This window comes from Nycticebus coucang, chromosome 6, assembly GCF_027406575.1.
Source record: "Nycticebus coucang isolate mNycCou1 chromosome 6, mNycCou1.pri, whole genome shotgun sequence".
In the NCBI taxonomy this organism is placed as follows: domain Eukaryota; kingdom Metazoa; phylum Chordata; class Mammalia; order Primates; family Lorisidae; genus Nycticebus; species Nycticebus coucang.
Window position 1 is genome coordinate 45431319 of NC_069785.1, and position 18433 is coordinate 45449751.

Genomic DNA, 18433 nt, shown 5'->3' on the forward strand with positions numbered 1-18433 from the left:
AATTAAATATAAAATATTTAAAACCAGACCTGGTGGCTTTAATCCTATGCCTGTAATCCCAGTGTGGGAGGCGGGTGGATCGCCTTTGAGTTCAGGAGCTCAAAACCAGCCTTAGCAAGAGCAAGACCTCCATCTCTATTAAAAACAGAAAAAACTAGCCAGGCATCGTGGTAGGTACCTGTAGTCCCAGTTACTCGAGAGGTTGAGGCAGAAGGATTTCTTGAGTCCAGGAGTTTGAGGTTGCTGTGAGGTGTGATGATGCCACGGTACTCTCTACCCAGGGTAGAGAAAGAGTGAGACTGTGTCTCAAAAAATAAAATAGCTGGGCGAGGTGGCTCACGCCAGTAATCCTTGGACTCTGGGAGGTCAAGGTGGGTAGATTGCTTGAGCTCAGGAGTTCTAGACCAGCCTGATCAAAATCAAGACCCCTGGCTAATTGCCTGGCTAATTTTTATATTTTTGGTAGAGATGGGGACTGTTGCTTAGGCTGGTCTTAAATACCTGAACTCCAGCAATCCACCTGGCCCTATCCTCCCAGAGTGGTAGGATTATAGGTGTGAGCAATCACATCCAGCCTAAATCTAAACTCTTTTTTTTGCAGTTTTTGGCCGGGGCTGGGTTTGAACCCGCCATCTCCAGCATATGGGGCTGGTGCCTTACTCCGTTGAGCCATAGATGCCGCCCCTAAATCTAAACTCTTGATCTTTCAGGCCAGGTGCTCACGCATATAATCCCAGCATTTGAGAGGCTGAGGTGGGTGGACTGCTTGAGCTCAGGAGTTCAAGACCAGCCTGAGCAAGAGCCAGACCTCATCTCTAAAAAAAGCCAGACATTGTGACAGGCGCCTGTATCCCTTCTACTTGGGAGAGTGAGGCAAGAGAATGGCTTGAGCCCACAAGTTTGAAGTTGCTATGAGCTATGATGCCATGGCACTCTACCCAGGGCAACAAAGTGAGATCTGTTGCAAAGAAAAAATAAATAAAAAATAAATTAATTAATTAAAATAAAATGTTTAATCTAGTCCAAAGAATATAGTTAAATAGTTAGAATCAGTGTCCTAAAGCAGAAAACATAAATTTTGTATCTATATTTTATAGTTCTATTATAAAGAACAATGTAGAATTAAAAAGGCCCTCCATTTTTAAGACAATTGTTATATAACATTATTTACAGAAACTGAACTTCTTTCAGTCAAAATACATCAAGCAGCCTGGCACCGTGGCTCACGCCTGTAATCCTAGCACTCTGGGAGGCCGAGGGGGGTGAATTGCTTGAGCTCAGGAGTTCGAGACCAGCCTGATCAAGATCAAGACCCCGTCTATAAAAACAGCTGGGCACTGTGGCAGGCACCTGTAGTCCCAGCTACTCAGGAGGCTGAGACCAAGAGAATCACTTGAGCCCAGGAGTTTGAGGTCGCTGTGAGCTATGACGCCATAGCACTCTACTGAGTGTGGAAAAATTGAGACTCTGTCTCAAAGAAAAAAATCAAGCAAACATTTCTTGAATAACTTACACAAGTCAGATACTATATTAGACAAATAATTGCTGGAAAATTCAGGACAGGTATAATTCATTCAGTATTTCTGAAAAATTCATATTCACTATCTCTGATTTACAGAAACAAAACAAATTAAGATGACTATCATTCAAATGAACAACTAGGTTAACTAAAATAGCACCCTATTTCACGATTTCTTGTTCATAACTTTCTATTTACAAATGCCCAAGTTCATGCTTTAGTAAAGAGCTGAATAATTTTTTTAAAATGACTTCTTAGCAAATTAGGTTTTTTTTCCCCAAAGACAGGCCTGTCACCCAGGTTGGAGTACAGTGGCACTCTGCAACCTTGAACTGCTGGCCTCAAGCTATCTTGCCACTTTGGCCTCAAAAAGTATTAGGATTATAGGCATAAATCATTGCATCTGGCCAACAAATTAGATCTTAAAGCCCTATTTACCACTTCTAATCATTAGTTTCTTTGACCCTTCTAGCCTTTATTACCTAGGACCCGCCTGTGGCTGATAATAAGTGCTAGAATTTCAGTCCTATATTTCTTTCTTTCTTTTTTTTTTTTTGAAACAGAGTCTCAAGCTGTTGCCCTCGGTAGAGTGCCATGGAGTCACAGCTCACAGCAACCTCAAACTCTTGGGCTCAAGCAATTCTCTTGCCTCAGCCTCCCAAGTAGCTGGGACTACAGGCGCCCACCAGAACGCCCGGCTATTTTTTTGTTACAGTTGTCACTGCTGTTTGTCAGGACCGGGCTGAGTTTGAACCTGCCAGCTCGGGTATGTGTGGTTGATGCCCTAGCTGCTGAGCTACAGGAGCCGAGACCAGTCCTATATTTCTTAACAAATACATGTTTTCTAGGGCCAGCTACAGTGGCTCACACCTGTAATCCTAGCACTCTGGGAGGCTAAGATGGGTGGATTTCCTGGGCTCGAGTGAGACTCCATCTCTAAAAATAGCTGGGCGTTGTGACAAGCGCCTGTAGTCCCAGCTGCTCAGAGGGCTAAGTCAAGAGAATCGCTTGAGCCCAGGAGTTTGAAGTTGTGGTACGACACCACGGCACTCAATTGAGGGCAACAAAGTGAGACCCTGTCTCCAAAACAACACCAAATATATATTTTCTCATAGCACCTATTATCACATTTACTCACATCCTCTGCCTTCTCCTCCACACTACCTGGCTCTATAATTCTGAAGAGGAAATGCACACTTTTGTATCCCACCTTATTTCCTCATCAAAGGCTAATTTTACTTTCAGCATTTAATATCGAAGTAACCAATCATTAAAAAGAATTAAATGTACCAATGTAATAATTGTAATTCTGCATTTTTCCTGAAACTATGGTAGTAATTTACCTAAAACTTCCTGCTGCCTTTTTTTTTATTTTTACTTTTTTGGAGACAGAGCCTCATTCTGTCATCCTGGGTAGAGTGCCATGGCATCATAGCTCATAGCAATCTCAAACTCTTGGGCTCAAGCAATTCTCTTGCCTCAAGCCTCCCGAGTAGCTGGCACTATAGGTGCCCACCACAATGCCCAGCTGATTTTCCTATTTTTAGTAGAGGTGAGGTCTCATTCTTGCTTAGACTGGTCTCTAACTCCTGAGCTCAGGTGATCTACCCACCTTGGCCTCTTAGAATGCCAGGATTACAGGCGTGGGCCCAGACGCCCAGCTAAAACTTTCAAAAATTTACCTAAATATCTCCATTCTAATTCCACTTGGAGAACTGGAAAGGGTGGAATATCTGCTAAAATGGAGATATATAAATTATGTGAAAAAATATAAAATCAAAAGCATGAAACCTTACTCAACCAGTTCCCTAAAATATTTCTATATACACAACACTAGTTAATGAATGAATGATTAAAGGTCTGTCACACCTCAATAATCAGAGAGCTCATGCATCAGAACCATGTAAGTCTGGACTTCCTGCCTACATACAGTTTGACTATTTTCTACTACAGAGAGGGCCTATCCCTGCATCACACAGTTCTAAAAGGTTTCAGTGCTTTACATATCCCTAAAATGCAGCCAAGAAGCTTCCCTGTATTCTAATACAGCAGCCACACAAATGATCACTTCAAGACAGTTAAACATGTTTGACAGAATAAGAAAGGAGAAAGGGAAAGGGGGCAGATAAAAAGAAAAGTGATGCTTACTCTCTTCAAATAGTCTTCTGAAAAAAGTCTCTGCAAAGATAAATACCTTGAGCATCTTATCATTATTAAGGAAAGGAAGTAGAAACACCACCACACTTTCCCTTCAGAGAAAACCTGCTTTCATGCCCATTTGACACATAAATAAAAGTTTAAGGAATGTCAAAGTAGGCCAATGTACTTTTCTACTAGCACTGGCCTATATCCTACAAATACTCCAGGAGATTTCATCATGCTACTTAGAACAGTATGCAATTTAAAACTTATAAATTATTTCTAGAATTTTCCATTTAATATTTTTGGAATCAACCTAGTTGACTGCAGGTAACTGAAACCATGAAACACGAAACCTCTGATGAAGGGGGAGTACTGTATTAGTAACTTCCAAATTTTCTGTGCCACGGATCCCACTGTCACCTGATAAAATTTTATGAACTTCCCCTTACTTGTTAACACATGTTATTTCTACTACCACTCAATTTTTCCTAGCACCTATACCTCCCTACTCCATTCCTATGAACCTGCTCTTCCTCTAGTGTTACTTTCATTAGCTCCAATCCATTTCCTCCATTATCTCTAGTCTTAACCTCTCTTTTGCAGTCCTTAGTCACCTGGGGACTTTTCCCCATGTCTCTCTATTCCTGTTATTGTTCTTCCAATTCTGAAATACACTATTCCTTCATACTCTTCCTTCCTCTTCCTCAAGTTCCCTGAAAGCATGGTGAAATAGACAAAGGGTAGAGGTAATTAGCTTTGGTAGCTAGAATCGAAGATGAAAAATAACAGAGAAGGAAAAGACTTTATGCAGAATAGTGAGAGACCCAGACTATATTCCTGGTTCACTTTTCCAGTAAAGACCTACTTGACAAACACTAGCATTATTCTATTTTCCCTAAAAGACTGTATTAACTATAGCTACCCATAATTTTCACTACATTATCTATACCTTAGATAAAGTGTTGTCTTTTAATCACTGTTTTGTACAAAACTGTTAAAAGTTAGAAATAGATGGCAGAAGTGCCACAACTTAAATGCTGAGAGCCAGAGAAAATCTAGACAGCCAAGACAGGGCCTCTAAAGCACCCCTGTGTGTTTTCTCACCTGGCTATGGATTGACTCTGTATCATCTCCAGGAGTACTGATTGGCTTCTCACTACTCCCCCTCTCAGTCTGAACTGTGGCATCCTGTTTTCCAGAGTTCTGATCCACTGTACTGGTCCCTTGCTCACACACATTCTTCACAGTCTGAGTTGCTGCTGAAACGGTTTCTGGGATCCATAATGAACATTCCATGGTTTGGATGCCTATGTTATTTTGGCTTGGTCTTTCGTTCAAGGCCTTACTAGGCTTTTCCTGATTGATATTCTGTCCTTCTTTATGGCCTTCAAGCACGTCTGTCTCCATGGCTTCTCCTTGAGGACTGGATGGCTCCTGCATGGCCATATGCTGGGCAGCAGGAGAAGCAGGGTCCTTGAGAGGACTAATGGACTTCGGAGGCTCTTGACTCTGCCTGATCCTTTGGTCATCCTCCTGTTTTTCTTTCTCCTCTTCTTCTTGAGTATTTGGAAAACGAAGCACGTTCCCCCTGAAAATAAAACATAAAGAAACCACGTGAAATGAACAATAGCGTGTATGTATGCATGTATATGTGTGGATAGTGGCAAGGGGGAACCATATTTTGATAATTTGAAAAATACAGGAGAAAGAAAAATTACGGTAGCCAACCAATAACCTTATGAGGCTTCTTATCATAATTTCACTCCCGTGAAAAAATAACGATAGGACTATTCTACCATGATGATAAATTAGTCATAAAATTTCCTTTTTTTTTTTTGCTGCAGTTTGGTTGCAGGTTCAAACCCACCACCCTCGGTGTATGGGGCCGGCGCCCTACCCACTGAGCCACAGGCGCCGCCCAAAATTTCTTTTTTTTTTTTTTTGAGACAGAGTCTTGCTTTGTCACCCTGGGTAGAGAGCCATGGCATCATAGCTCACAGCAACCTCCAACTCTTGGGCTCAAGTGATTCTCTTGTCTCAGTGTCCCGAATAGCTGGGAGAGACGGGGTCTAGCTCTTGCTCAGGCTGGTCTCGAACCCATGAGCTCAGGGGATCCACCTGCCTTGGCCTCCCAGAGTGCTAGGATTATAGGCAGGAGCTACCACTGCCTGGCCTCATAAAATTTCTTGTCATCACTAGCTATGAACTCTGAAATGTGACAAAGGCAAATGAAGTAAACAAAAGAAAATGTAAGAATTGGATAGGTAAATTCCCACACAACAGGTACACTGCATGGGCACAATGCACTTTCTGGTGAAGGGCACACCTGTAACTTTGACTTAAAATATACAAAAGCAAACCATGTATCCAAATTGCATGCACCCCCATAATATTCTGAAATTTAAAAAAATAATAATTTGACAAAGAAAAATGTAAACCCACTATTAAAGTCAGGCAAAGAAAGACAGCAATCTATTAGATTAAGATGTCTCGTTTGACTTTATGAATGGTTTCAGCATTCCTTAACTGACTCCAAGCACTTTAGTTAGATATTGTTTGTTACCTTCTGACCAATAATTTTAGGAAAAGAAATACAATCTGCAAAGGTTAAAGCTGTATGCAGATTAGAATTTTGCTAGCTATACTGACATATCTACAGTTAAACATTTCAGAGTAACTTTGTTCCTCAATACAGTTATCAAGATCCAACCCATTTCTCTTCATGAGTGTTCCTATTTGAGTATCAGTGATTTGTTCTTTTATAGCATAGGCATTTGCTGAATGCCTCCTATAAGTCAGGTATTATGATTTCTGAGATGATGAAGAACATTCTTAAATGTCTTTAACAATTCTCCAGAATAAAAAGGCCCAAGTCAGTGGGTTACAGAGAAACGCAACATTCATGTCTTAATTCATCTTTATAACACCTAACTCAGGGCTTAAAATAAAATTAGTCACTAATACATGGACTTTGAACAAAAGAATAAGTGTTCTCTGAATCAACTAAGTACAAAAATCTACCTGTTGATTAAATAAACTTATGTATTTTTAGGCTCCATTAAATGTGTAAGAGCCAGAATAAAGGTAAAAGGAATCTACTCTCAGCCGAGGATGCTAGACTACATCTGGAAAAGCTGCTTCAATTTGGGTTATGACATTTTGCATAAACTGAGATATACACAGAAGACAACAGCAAGGATAAGGGGCCTAGATATATACCACGTCACGTTGCTTTAAGTATTTGGCCAGAGAAAAAACAGAGTAGGGGCTGTCTCCTATTTGGGAGACTCCTTAGGATCTGAGCTTGCCTAAACAGAAAGAGTATAGGAAACATGGAGAGGTCTCTAGGGCTTGCTCTGGTCTACTTTCGCTCTTGAAGAAAGAGAAAAGGAGAAGTTTCTGAGGTTTCTATATTGTTTAGCTTGGGTTACCAGAATAGGAGATGAGAGATGTGAAATAGAGTTCTAACCAAGAATAGCTTAGTACATATATGTCTGGAGTTATAGTTTGTGTCCTATCTCTCGGGAACTTCAACTAAATGAGGATATATGGTCCAATGACGAAGAGATAAGAATACAATCACCAGGAACATGAGTAGCACCTACCTCTTATGAGGTTATAAATGATCATATATGTACTGAGCACAGCTGATGCTCAATCAATTTTAGCTGCATAAGACAAAGAAATTAAAGAGACTCAGTTCATCTTCAATATGAACTGAATATTCATGTTTCAATCTTTAAGATATCTAACATATCAATGACTAAACAACAATGAAAGTGATTTAAAAGCCAAAAATGGCAGGTTTTGATTAATCATTTTAAGAATTCAATTACATTGTTTTTGATCCTAAATAAGCTTTCACATTTTACCTCATGCTATAGACTGAATGTCTGTGTGTCCTCCCCATTCAAAAAAAACCCACATAAATTAAATCGTTATCCCCAAAGTGATGAGATTAGGAGATGAAGTCCTCATGAATGGGATTAGTGCCCTTATACAAGAGACTTCAGACAGTTCCCACACCCCCTCTGCCTGAACCAGGAAGGAGGCCCTCACCAGACATCAAATCTACCATTGCTTTGCCCTAGAAATTCCCAGCCTCCAGAACTGTGAGGAATAAATTTCTCTTGTTTATAAATAAGCCACCTAGTTTATGGTAGTTTGTTACAGTAATCCAAAGAGACTAAAAGACCTCAGAAGCTATTTATTCAGTTCTGTTTTATGTTGGAGGGTTTTTTCGCCTCAAGAGATAAGGAAAGTAATAAAATGCCATCATGGCGGTGCCTGTGGCTCAGTGAGTAGGGCGCCGGCCCCATATACCGAGGGTGGTGGGTTCAAATCTGGCCCCGGCTGAACTGCAACCAAAAAATAGCTGGGCATTGTGGCGGGCGCCTGTAGTCCCAGCTACTCGGGAGGCTGAAGCAAGAGAATCGCTTAAGCCCAGGAGTTGGAGGTTGCTGTGAGCTGTGTGATGCCATGGCACTCTACCGAGGGCCATAAAGTGAGACTCTGTCTCTACAAAAAAAAAAATAAATAAATAAAATGCCATCAATAAATTTAGTAATAGCTGGGCCTTCACACCACTTTTGGAATCATATGATGTGGCATTTCATTTACCAAGTTTTCAACACAATAGAGAATATTATTTCCTTAACATAAGAGTCATTTGAGTCCCAAGAATATCAACAAGTTCATATTTAATAATCAGAAAGTCCAGTAAAAAGACTAAAATGTTTCTTCTAAATATTTCTATCTATAAGAAACATAAAGATCATGCTACCAATACTACTATTAGGGATATGCCTACTGACAAAACATTATCACATCATCTAACTAAAATCAAAGCTATTCCCTTATAATGAAATCATACATTTATTTCCATTGCCATTGCTTATTTACCTATTCTTTAATTCTTTAATTATTTAAATGGAGTAAAAGAAAACTACTTGCAACTCAAAATTGTTTTCTACTTTAAAGTTGTATGAAGTAAAGAAATTATGAAAAAATCAATTCCAGAGTGGCTCCTGTGGCTCAGAGTGGGGCGCTGGCCCCATATGCCAGAGGTGGCAGGTTCAAGCCCAGCCCTGGCCAAAAACTGCAAAAAAATAAAATAAATAAATAAATAAATTCCATTAACTCCAAAAAACTTTAAATTTGGGATGTTAAGATGCTTAACACTGAGATGCTTTGCATCCCATATTTTGTTCTGTGGAAAAGTAAGGAAAAATATGGGTGGCGCCTGTGGCTCAAAGGGGTAGGGCACCGGCCCCATATGCCGGAGGTGATGGGTTCAAACCCAGCCCCAGCCAAAAACTGCAAAAAAAAAGAAAAAGTAAAGTAAGGAGAAATAAAGTCTGTTAAGAGTGAACATAATTGCCAAGCTTCATTGATCCCAGTAATCCCAGCACTCTGGGAGGTCAAGGTGGGAGGACCACTTGAGGATAGGAGTTCAAGGTCAGGCTGGGCAACATAGAGACCTCATCTCTACAAAAACCAATTTTTTAAAAAAACAAGCCAGATGTGGTGGCACATGCCTACAGCCAGAGGCTAAGACAGACGATTGCTTGAATCCAGGAGTTTGAAGATATGATGAGCTGAGATAGTATCACTGTGCTCTGGCCTGGACAAGAGATGGAGACCCCATCCCAAAAAGAGAAAAAAACAAAACAAAACATTATTTCTAAAACTAAGAAAAAATAATTTGAGAAATACAGAATTATATCAATCATTTTTATAAATGTATAATTTCACATTGATAGAATTAACAATAGAATTAACAGATAAAGACAAAAATCTGAATCTATAAAATATTTAATAAAATTTCTCATGATATCTCATTTAAGAATCCATTCAGAGGCTTGGTGCCTGTAGCTCAAGTGACTAGGGCGCCAGCCACATACACTGGAGCTGGCAGATTCCAACCTAGCCTGGGCCCACCAAACAATGACAACTACAACCAAAAAATATCCAGCTGTTGGGTTGTCCCAGCTACTTGGGAGGCTGAGGCAAGAGAATCACTTAAGCCCAAGAGTTGGAGGTTGCCGTGAGCTGTGATGCTACAGCACTCTATCTAGGGCAACAGCTTGAGACTCTGTCTCAAAAAAAAAAAAAAAAAAAAAAAAAAAAGAATACATTCAGAATATGTGCATATTAAAAATGTAAGCCCAAGGTTACAAAACAGCAGCATGTCTTAGTCTGGGTTTTGCTACTATAACAGAAACCACAGGCTGGGTAATGTATTAAGAAAACAGAGTTACAGTATTTGGCTCATAGTTCTGGAGGCTGGGACAAGGCACCAACATCTGCTCAGCCATCTGTTGAGGGCCTTCTTATTGTATCATAACAAGCTAGGAGGCATAATAGCATGGCAAGGGCACATGCAAGAGGGTAGAAAGGGGGGCCAAACTCCACCCATTTATAACTAACCCACTCTTCCCATAGCAGTTTTAATCTATTTATGAGGACAGGGCTCCATCACCTAGTTATCTCTTAGACCCCACCTCCCAAACACTGTTGCATTGAAGATTAAGGTTCCAACACATGAACTTTGGCAGCCACATTCAAACTGTAACACTAATCTACATACTAGATTTTGGTACCAACCATTTTATGAATCACTGTACTCTCAAAGATGCTGTGAAAATAACACTTTTACCTGATGGACGCAGAAGGGGGATCCTCACTTCGAGCCTCATCCTCTTGACGGACTTCACAGATGCAGCTCAACACAGACATAGTCTTCTGAGGACTAACATAATATATTAAGCAGTATACTGTGTTAGTGTCAAAAGGAAAAGTACCTCGAAGATTATCCTTATAGGCACAGAGGGAATAAAATCCTTCCTCTGCATCTCAAGCTCTTAAGCTACCTTACACCAAAATGCAAATTCTTCATACTTGTTTCATATTGGCATAATTTAAGGTTTTTTTGAGGAAGTTTCTTGGGAAATAAGGTAAATAGTGCACAATATTTAATACCATAGAGGCAATTACCAAAATCCAGAATGCAGAAAACTATACAACCATCTAGTTCCATCAACAAATAATCTGCAAAATGTAAATAAGAGAGGGCTCTGAATTTAAAAAGACTTAGGAAACTTATCAATAAAATGAGAACCTTATTTAGATCTTGATTCAAACAAACTGAAAAAAATGTGAGGCAATCAGAAAAATCTAAACAAAACTCAACGTTTGATGATATTAAGAACCCACTGTCAATTTTCTAAGGTATAACAGTAACATGGTTAATTAAATTAAGAACAATTTTAGATACAGCATTGAAGTATTTACAGATAAAATGATATAATGTCAGACTTATCTTCAAAATAATTTAGGGGGGAGAGTGGTACTGGTAGTTATCTATAAATGAATCAAGACTGGCCATGAAGGCTGGGCTCAGAGGCTCACGCCTGTAATCCCAGCACTCTGGAACACCAAGGCAGGTGAATTGCCTCTGAGCTTACAAGTTCGAGACCAGCCTGAGCTAGAGCAAGACCTCATCTCTAAAATCAGCTGGGCATTGTGGCAGGCACCTGTAATCCCAGCTACTCAGGAGGCAAGAGAACTGCTTGAGCCCAAGAGTCTGAGGTTTCTGTGAGCTATATGACACCACAGCACTCTACTTGAGCCAACAAAGCAAGACTCTGTCTCAAAAAAAAAAAAAAAAAGGAAAAAAATAATCTACCTAATAGCATCAAGTTCAAAGATCACCATCTTATTTATGAAAATGGAATTTAGGGATACTACCTATAAAAAAAAGAAAAAAAAGATTGGCCATGAGAAGATAATTATTAAACTGGGTGATAAATAAATAAATCCACTATACTCCTCTATTTTCGTATATGCCTGAAATCTGCCATAGTAAAATGGAAGATGACAGAAAGTATCCCAACAGAGTCCAGTACAGGTAACACTCAAAAGTTTCACCTAAATGCAGACAAAGCAATGACCATTTATAATATTCTAACATAGCTTAAATGATGTCTTATGGTAAACCCAATAATAAAATAGTCAATTTTTAAAAAAACTCTCTCTAGTTTAAGACTGTTACAAAAAATAAAATCTAAAAAAATTTTCATCTAGTTTTTTTTTTTTTAGAGACAGAGTCTCACTTTGTCGCCCTTGGTAGAGTTCCGTGGCATCACAGTTCACAGCAACCTCCAGCTCTTGGGCTTAGGCAATTCTCTTGCCTAAGCCTCCTGAGTAGCTGGGACTACAGGCGCCCGCCACAACCCCCGGCTATTTTTTTATTGCAGTTTGGCCAGGGCCAGGTTCAAACCCGCTACTCTTGGTATATGGGGCCAGCGCCCTACCTACCGAGCCACAGGCACGGCCCTAAATCTAGATTCTTATATACAAAATTTACTTCACATAATACCAATGAATTTCATCCCATTCTATGACCTACCAATCTAACCCTCTGCTTCAGTTTTTCCTTTATTTTTTCCTCCCAAAATTCCACCCTAAGGGCTCAGGAAGCTTCCATAGCATACGCTGTTCCCTCTTAATGTGCACATGTACAGACTAATAATAACTTGTGCAGGCAGACATTTCTGTTAAAAACAAAGAGATCAGAGGCAAACTCCACCTTCTTCTCCTTGTAAGACTTGTAATATCATTAAAGGGTCATCGAAGGGTCTTCAACTCAAAGATTCAAAGGTACTCATCTTTCAGAATAAATATGCAAGAGCCCAGAGACCCACGCTAATCTCTCTAAGACACGGCCAACAACAAATCAAAAAATTTTTGAAAGGCATCAGAAACTCACCACTGGAGGTCAATTTATTCCCCAGATCTGTTTTACTTTTAAAAATCCAGGTTTCTGACTCGGCACCCGTAGCTCAGTGAGTAGGGCACTAGCCACGTACACGGAAGCTGGCGGGTTCAAGCCTGGCCCAGGCCTGCTAAACAAACCACAACTGCAACAAAACATAGCTGGGCGTTGTGGCAGGCGCGGGTAGTCACAGCTACTTGGGAGGCTGTGGCAAGAGAATTGCTTAAGCCCAAGAGTTTGAGGTTGCTGTGAGCTGTGATGCCACAGCACTCTACCGGGGGTGACATAGTGAGACTCTGTCTCAAAAAAAAGGTCCAGGTTTCTCTTTAACAACTTAAAGATTTGGTAACAATAAGTTTGCATTTTCAAATGGCAACTACTGGCTAGAGTTGAATGGAGTACACTCTTTTAAAAGGGACATTCAGTTGATGACCCTTTCAATTGTCCACTGTCCTCCACATCTAGGCAGTATTGCACTGCTTTATTTACAGTACCTACCTAGCCTCTGATTTAAGAATTTTCACGTATAGTACACCAACTGCTTCCAGTATTTTCATGCTGGATGACTCATGCCAGACACAAATTCTCACAGCCACCAGATGGCAAAGTTTAACCACCAAAACCTCAGAAGGGGGCATACTCATTCTCAAAGCATTACAGCATTCATGACAAAGCAAAAATAACACCTCAACATAGTAATTTGGCAGGCAGAAGGGAAAATGGCCTGAGGCTGTGCTGAGTATGGGATTGCAGAAGAAAAAAGGTCTGTTAAAGACTCCTGTTAAGCCCTCTTTCTCCTTCCCAATAGCAAAAACAATCTCAGTCTCATCAATAAAAAAAAGAAAAAAGGGCACTCTCACATGAACAAGAGAAAAGATCTTTTTTTTTTGAGACAGAGTCTCAAGCTGTCGCCCTGGGTAGAGTGCTGTGGCATCACAGCTCACAGCAACCTCCAACTCCTGGGCTCACACGATTCTCCTGCCTCCACCTCCCAAGAAGCTGGGACTACAGGTGCCCATCACAACGCCCAGCTATTTTTTTGGTTCTTGTTTGGCAGCCTGGGCTGGATTCAAACCCACCAACTCAGGTATATGTGGCTCGCGCCTTAATAGCTTGAGCCACAGGTGCCGAACAAAGAGGAAGGATCTTTAATTGTCTTAGTTCTAAATATAGTAACTATTACACTTGAAAAGTATTAATAAGCCTATGATCAATACAATATATTGTTAAATCCTTTATGCTGATGTTTCATTTCTGCTGACAAAAATCATCCTCCCCTTATTACCAGCAGCTTTGTATTAAATTCTAAATAGGAACCACCTCTGGTTACCTGGCAACAGCCTCAGCAACAGCAGTAGATCCATTTTTTCTTTCACCAGTTGCAGGCTCTGAATAAAAACAAATCAAGAAAAGAAAGGAAAAAGAAACAGAATTCAGTGAGTGTCGCACTTAAAAACCTTCACCCTGGGACTGCAAACTAGTACAACCTTTCTGGAAGGAAGTATGGAGAAACCTCAAAGCACTCAAGCTAGACCTCTCATTTGATCCTGCAATCCCATTACTGGGCATCTACCCAGAAGGAAAAAAATCCTTTTATCATAAGGACACTTGTACTAGACTGTTTATTGCAGCTCAATTTACAATCGCCAAAATGTGGAAACAGCCTAAATGCCCACCAACCCAGGAATGGATTAAGAAGCTGTGGTATATGTATACCATGGAATACTATTCAGCTATTAAAAAAAATGGAGACTTTACATCCTTCGTATTAACCTGGATGGAAGTGGAAGACATTATTCTTAGTAAAGCATCACAAGAATGGAGAAGCATGAATCCTATGTACTCAATTTTGATATGAGGACAATTAATGACAATCAAGGTTATGGGGGGGGCAGAAAGAGGGACGGTGGGAGAGGGGTGGGGCCTTGGTGTGTGTCACACTTTATGGGGGCAAGACACGATTGCAAGAAGGACTTTACCTAACAATTGCAATCAGTGTAACCTGGCTTATTGTACCCTCAATGAATCCCCAGCAATACAAAAAAAAACAAAACCTTCACCCTGCTCTACTAGTATCTGCAACATACAATTAAGACTAATAGTATTTCTTGGGTTTTTTTTGTTGTTGTTATTGCCGAGACATGATTTCAGTCTGCTGTCTGGGGTATAGTATGGTATCCTTATTCATCATATCTCACTGCATCTTCCAACTCCTGGGCTCCAGCTATCCTCCTGCCTCAGCCTCCCCAGTATCTGAGACTAAAGGCATATGCCACCACACCCAGCTAATTTTTCTGTTTTGTTTTTTTTTTAAACAGGGATAGGGTCTCACTATGTTGCTCAGGCTAATCTTTCCTCTTGCCTCAAGCAATCCTCCAACTTTGGGTTCACAAAATGCTAGGATTACAAGTGTGAGCCACCATGCTCAGCTTCTTGCAATTTAATAGTACAAGATTATCTCACTTCCATCAATTAATTTCCTTTCAAACTTCCTATATAAAAGACAATTTAATCAATTTCACCAGAAATACAAAAGAATTACTGAGCAATAACATTTTAAAATGTCAGACTTCTGAATCCAAATTCCTCTCTTTCCAAACAAGTAAAAAATATATATATACACACACAATAAGAAAATACAAAATAAAGATTAGCGTTATAAAAATTTTTAAAACAGACTCAGCACCCGTAGCATAGTGGTTTGTGCCAGCCACATAAACCCAACACTGGTTCGAACCCAGCCTGGGCCGGCTAAAACAACAATGGCAACTGCAACAAAAAACAGCCAGGCGTTGTGGTAGGCACCTATAGTCCCAGCTACTTGGGAGGCTGAGGCAAGAGAATCGCTCAAGCCCAAGAGTTTGAGATTGCTGTTAGCTATGATGCCATGGCACTCTACCAAGGGCAACAAAATAAGACTCTGTCTCAAAAAAAAAAAAAAATGCTCTTAGTATGTCTTAACATCAATAAAATAGAAATACAGATAGTACTTTGGAGCATTCTTAGGAGAATGAGATGATACAGTATATGTAAAGAGTTTTTCTATACTTTTTTCCTCACCCTACTTCCATATTCAACTGGCCTCATGATCCTGTCTATTCTATTCGCCTCTCAAATTCATCCCCCAATCTCCAACCACATTACCAATGACATAACTTCCACCAGACATGGTGGTTCACACCAGTAATTCTAGCACTCTGGGAAGCACAGTGGGAGGACCTCTTGAACTCAGAAGTTCTAGCCAGCCTGAACAAGAATGAAACCTTGCCTCTATTTAAAATGGCAAAGATTAACCAGGTGTGATGGTATGCACCTATAGTCCCAGCTACTCAGTAAGGTGAGGCAGGAGGATAGTTTGAGCCCAGGAGTTTGAAACTGCTATGAGCTAGGCTGATGCCACAGCAAGACTCTGTCTCAAATTAAAAAAAAAAAAAAGACTGAGTAGGAGTTTGCCACGCAGAAGAAGAAATAGGCAATGCAAGGAACAGAACCATTATGCACAAAGGAAAAAAGTTTTGAAATACTCAGCTGAAGGTTTCAAAATGATATCACTCCCCTGAGTAAAATTCTTCAGCTTCTCAGAATGATGTAAAGGGCCTTTCAGAATCTGATCCCTACTTTGCAGTCACTCTGTTGTTATCATCATTGTATTCCAGCCATGTTAACAAGCAATTTATGTGAGAAAGAGTCAACATAAATCTAAGTGGACCCACAATCCTAAGTTTTTCACCCTCTACTGAACTCTGTCTGAATATGAAAACCAATTACTTTAGATAGACATAGGTTTAATACAGAAATACTAGCAGCATCATAGAAACTTTAAAATGGAGCACCTTCAGAAATATGACAGGGACTAGCCAAAAGCAAAGAATTAAATCTATATAGGAATAAGACTTTACAAATGCATTTATAATTATAAAAGTATTAATCAACATGTTCCAGATGATTTGGAGCTACTAATTACCCAAGATTAACATAAAATAAACTTACTTTCCAGGCTAAACTGCAAAGACTCTTCACTTGCCTCAGTCTCAGGACTAACCAGTTTCATTCTTAGACACAACTTATCATCCATTTCTGGGGCAGCCCCAGAATCTCCTTTTTCACTCCCAAGTATGGGATCATTGGTCTCCACCATGCTTTCAGACATGACATCACTGGCTGCTATAGTGCTCTCTGGATAGTTGTTAATACCTAAAAGAAGCAAGGCAGGGAGGAAGAAAGAAAGAACGCTAAAATACAAACATGAAGTAAAGTAATTCAAGGTCATCAATTTGCCTGTTTGGCTCCATAGCTCTGCAGAACTGAAAGGGGTTCTTCCTAGGATAGATCCTGTCATAAGTATCAACAACTACGAACTAGTACTGACACCTGGTCTTAAGAGGAGCAACAGGATTCAGTTCCACTTCTGCATCTGGACAAAGGATGCTGCATGAGCCCTCAGCCAACCCACATCTGCCAGCATCAGGCATAGGTAGCAGGAGACTCCAGACGGCATGACTGTTACCTCCCAGCACTGACTAGAGAAAACAAATAGGTTAATGTAGAAGACTGCTGGCTGCTTCAGGGAAGGAGAACCTAAGTTTTCTTGTCCTGTCAAGCAGCAGACTGATTAATTAGCCAGGGTACTGAGTAAATACTACTTCACTCTACTTCCTAATCCTATCTCTTAAAACAGCTCTCCACCACTTAGCACTGAGATTTCACTGCCTTGCATGTATCAGTTACATGATAAAATCCTTATAAATATTCTCTTTCTTCCTTCCCTCTACCCTTTTCCTTACTTCTTCTCATCATCCCTCATTTCCCACTAGTAAATCATAGAATCAAACACCAGAGCCCTATTCTTCCTAAAACAAAAATCAACCTTATCAGTTAGGCCCAACTCCTCGGATCTAAAAATATCACTTATGTAAAGAATGATATCTCAAAAATGCTACCTTAAATATCATTACATTTTATTCACTCACCAATAGGAGTACTGTGTCTCTTGGGCTCCAATTTTAGGTGCCCAATAAGAGGTGGGGTAGCACCAGTCAATGGTGGGATAATATCACCTTCTTTAGGCAAAGTGAAATGAAATGGGGTTTCTGAAAAAAAAAAAAAAGAAAAAGAAAACAAAACAAAACAAAACAAAACAATGATAAACACAAACCAATGTAATTTTGTGCAATTCTAACTCAAGGAGTTCATTTGAGGAGTGTTAGCAGTTGTAGGCTTCTCCAAAGAAAAGTGTGACGTTAATATTTATAATTTACAATCTACTAAAAGCAGTGACAAAGGATCTCATGAGCCAAAGGACTTCAAAACACTCAGTAGTTCTAAAGTAGAAATCTAAGGGTTTCATGGCTTAGCAGTATAGACTAGCATTTACTATATGCCAAAAAAGGTAATGCACATAACTCTCTGCACAATAGCAAACACCACATATGTGAGTACCACAGTGTACACATTTCAGTTAGCTGTTATTAAATTATTATAAACATAAAACATTTGCCAAGACACAAAACTACTTTTTAACTTCAGTCTAAGTTCCGGATTTCTGCTAAGCAGAGTTAGCAAACTCCCAAAAATCACATTTTCTGATTTCCTAAGTTTTTTATCTCTTTTAATAAAATGGTACATTTAGACAAAAATAAGAATCATGCCAGAATGTCCTATTAAACCTAATCTATATATATATGATAATTTATTCTTTCCTGGGATGGCTCAAAATAACTATAATCTAGTACAATGAGTCAAAACTACTTGTGAAAATAGTTCGCGTCTCTCTCTCTCTCCAAGGGACAAGGTCTAGGCTAGAAAGCAGTGGCTATTCACAGTTGTGATCCCCCTGGGAGTTTAGACCTTCTCTATTTCCAACGTGGGTAGGTTCACTCCTCGTCAGGCAACCTGGTGGTCTCTTACTCCTGGGAGTTCACCATATTACTGCTAAACCTGGTATGGATACCCATAGAGTACACCACAGCCCAGAACTCCTGTAGGATCACTCAAAC

At 39.9% G+C, this 18433-nt stretch overlaps 1 protein-coding gene across 6 annotated transcripts in view; it reads right to left on the bottom strand.

Annotated features, from left to right (window-relative positions):
- TP53BP1 (tumor protein p53 binding protein 1) overlaps positions 1-18433 on the bottom strand; it is a 94783-nt gene that overhangs the window by 21628 nt on the left and 54722 nt on the right. For 2 of the 6 annotated variants that reach the window (XM_053595696.1, XM_053595695.1), the window contains exons 13-18: positions 17408-17527; positions 16807-16953; positions 16428-16631; positions 13768-13825; positions 10320-10412; positions 4766-5249 (exon numbers count right to left, since the gene is read on the bottom strand). In XM_053595696.1, the coding sequence (XP_053451671.1) occupies positions 4766-5249; positions 10320-10412; positions 13768-13825; positions 16428-16631; positions 16807-16953; positions 17408-17527 (1106 nt within the window). Of the gene's footprint in view, positions 1-4765; positions 5250-10319; positions 10413-13767; positions 13826-16427; positions 16632-16806; positions 16958-17407; positions 17528-18433 lie in introns of those variants that run through there. The other 4 variants (XM_053595698.1, XM_053595697.1, XM_053595700.1 and 1 more) reach the window with 3 other exon arrangements.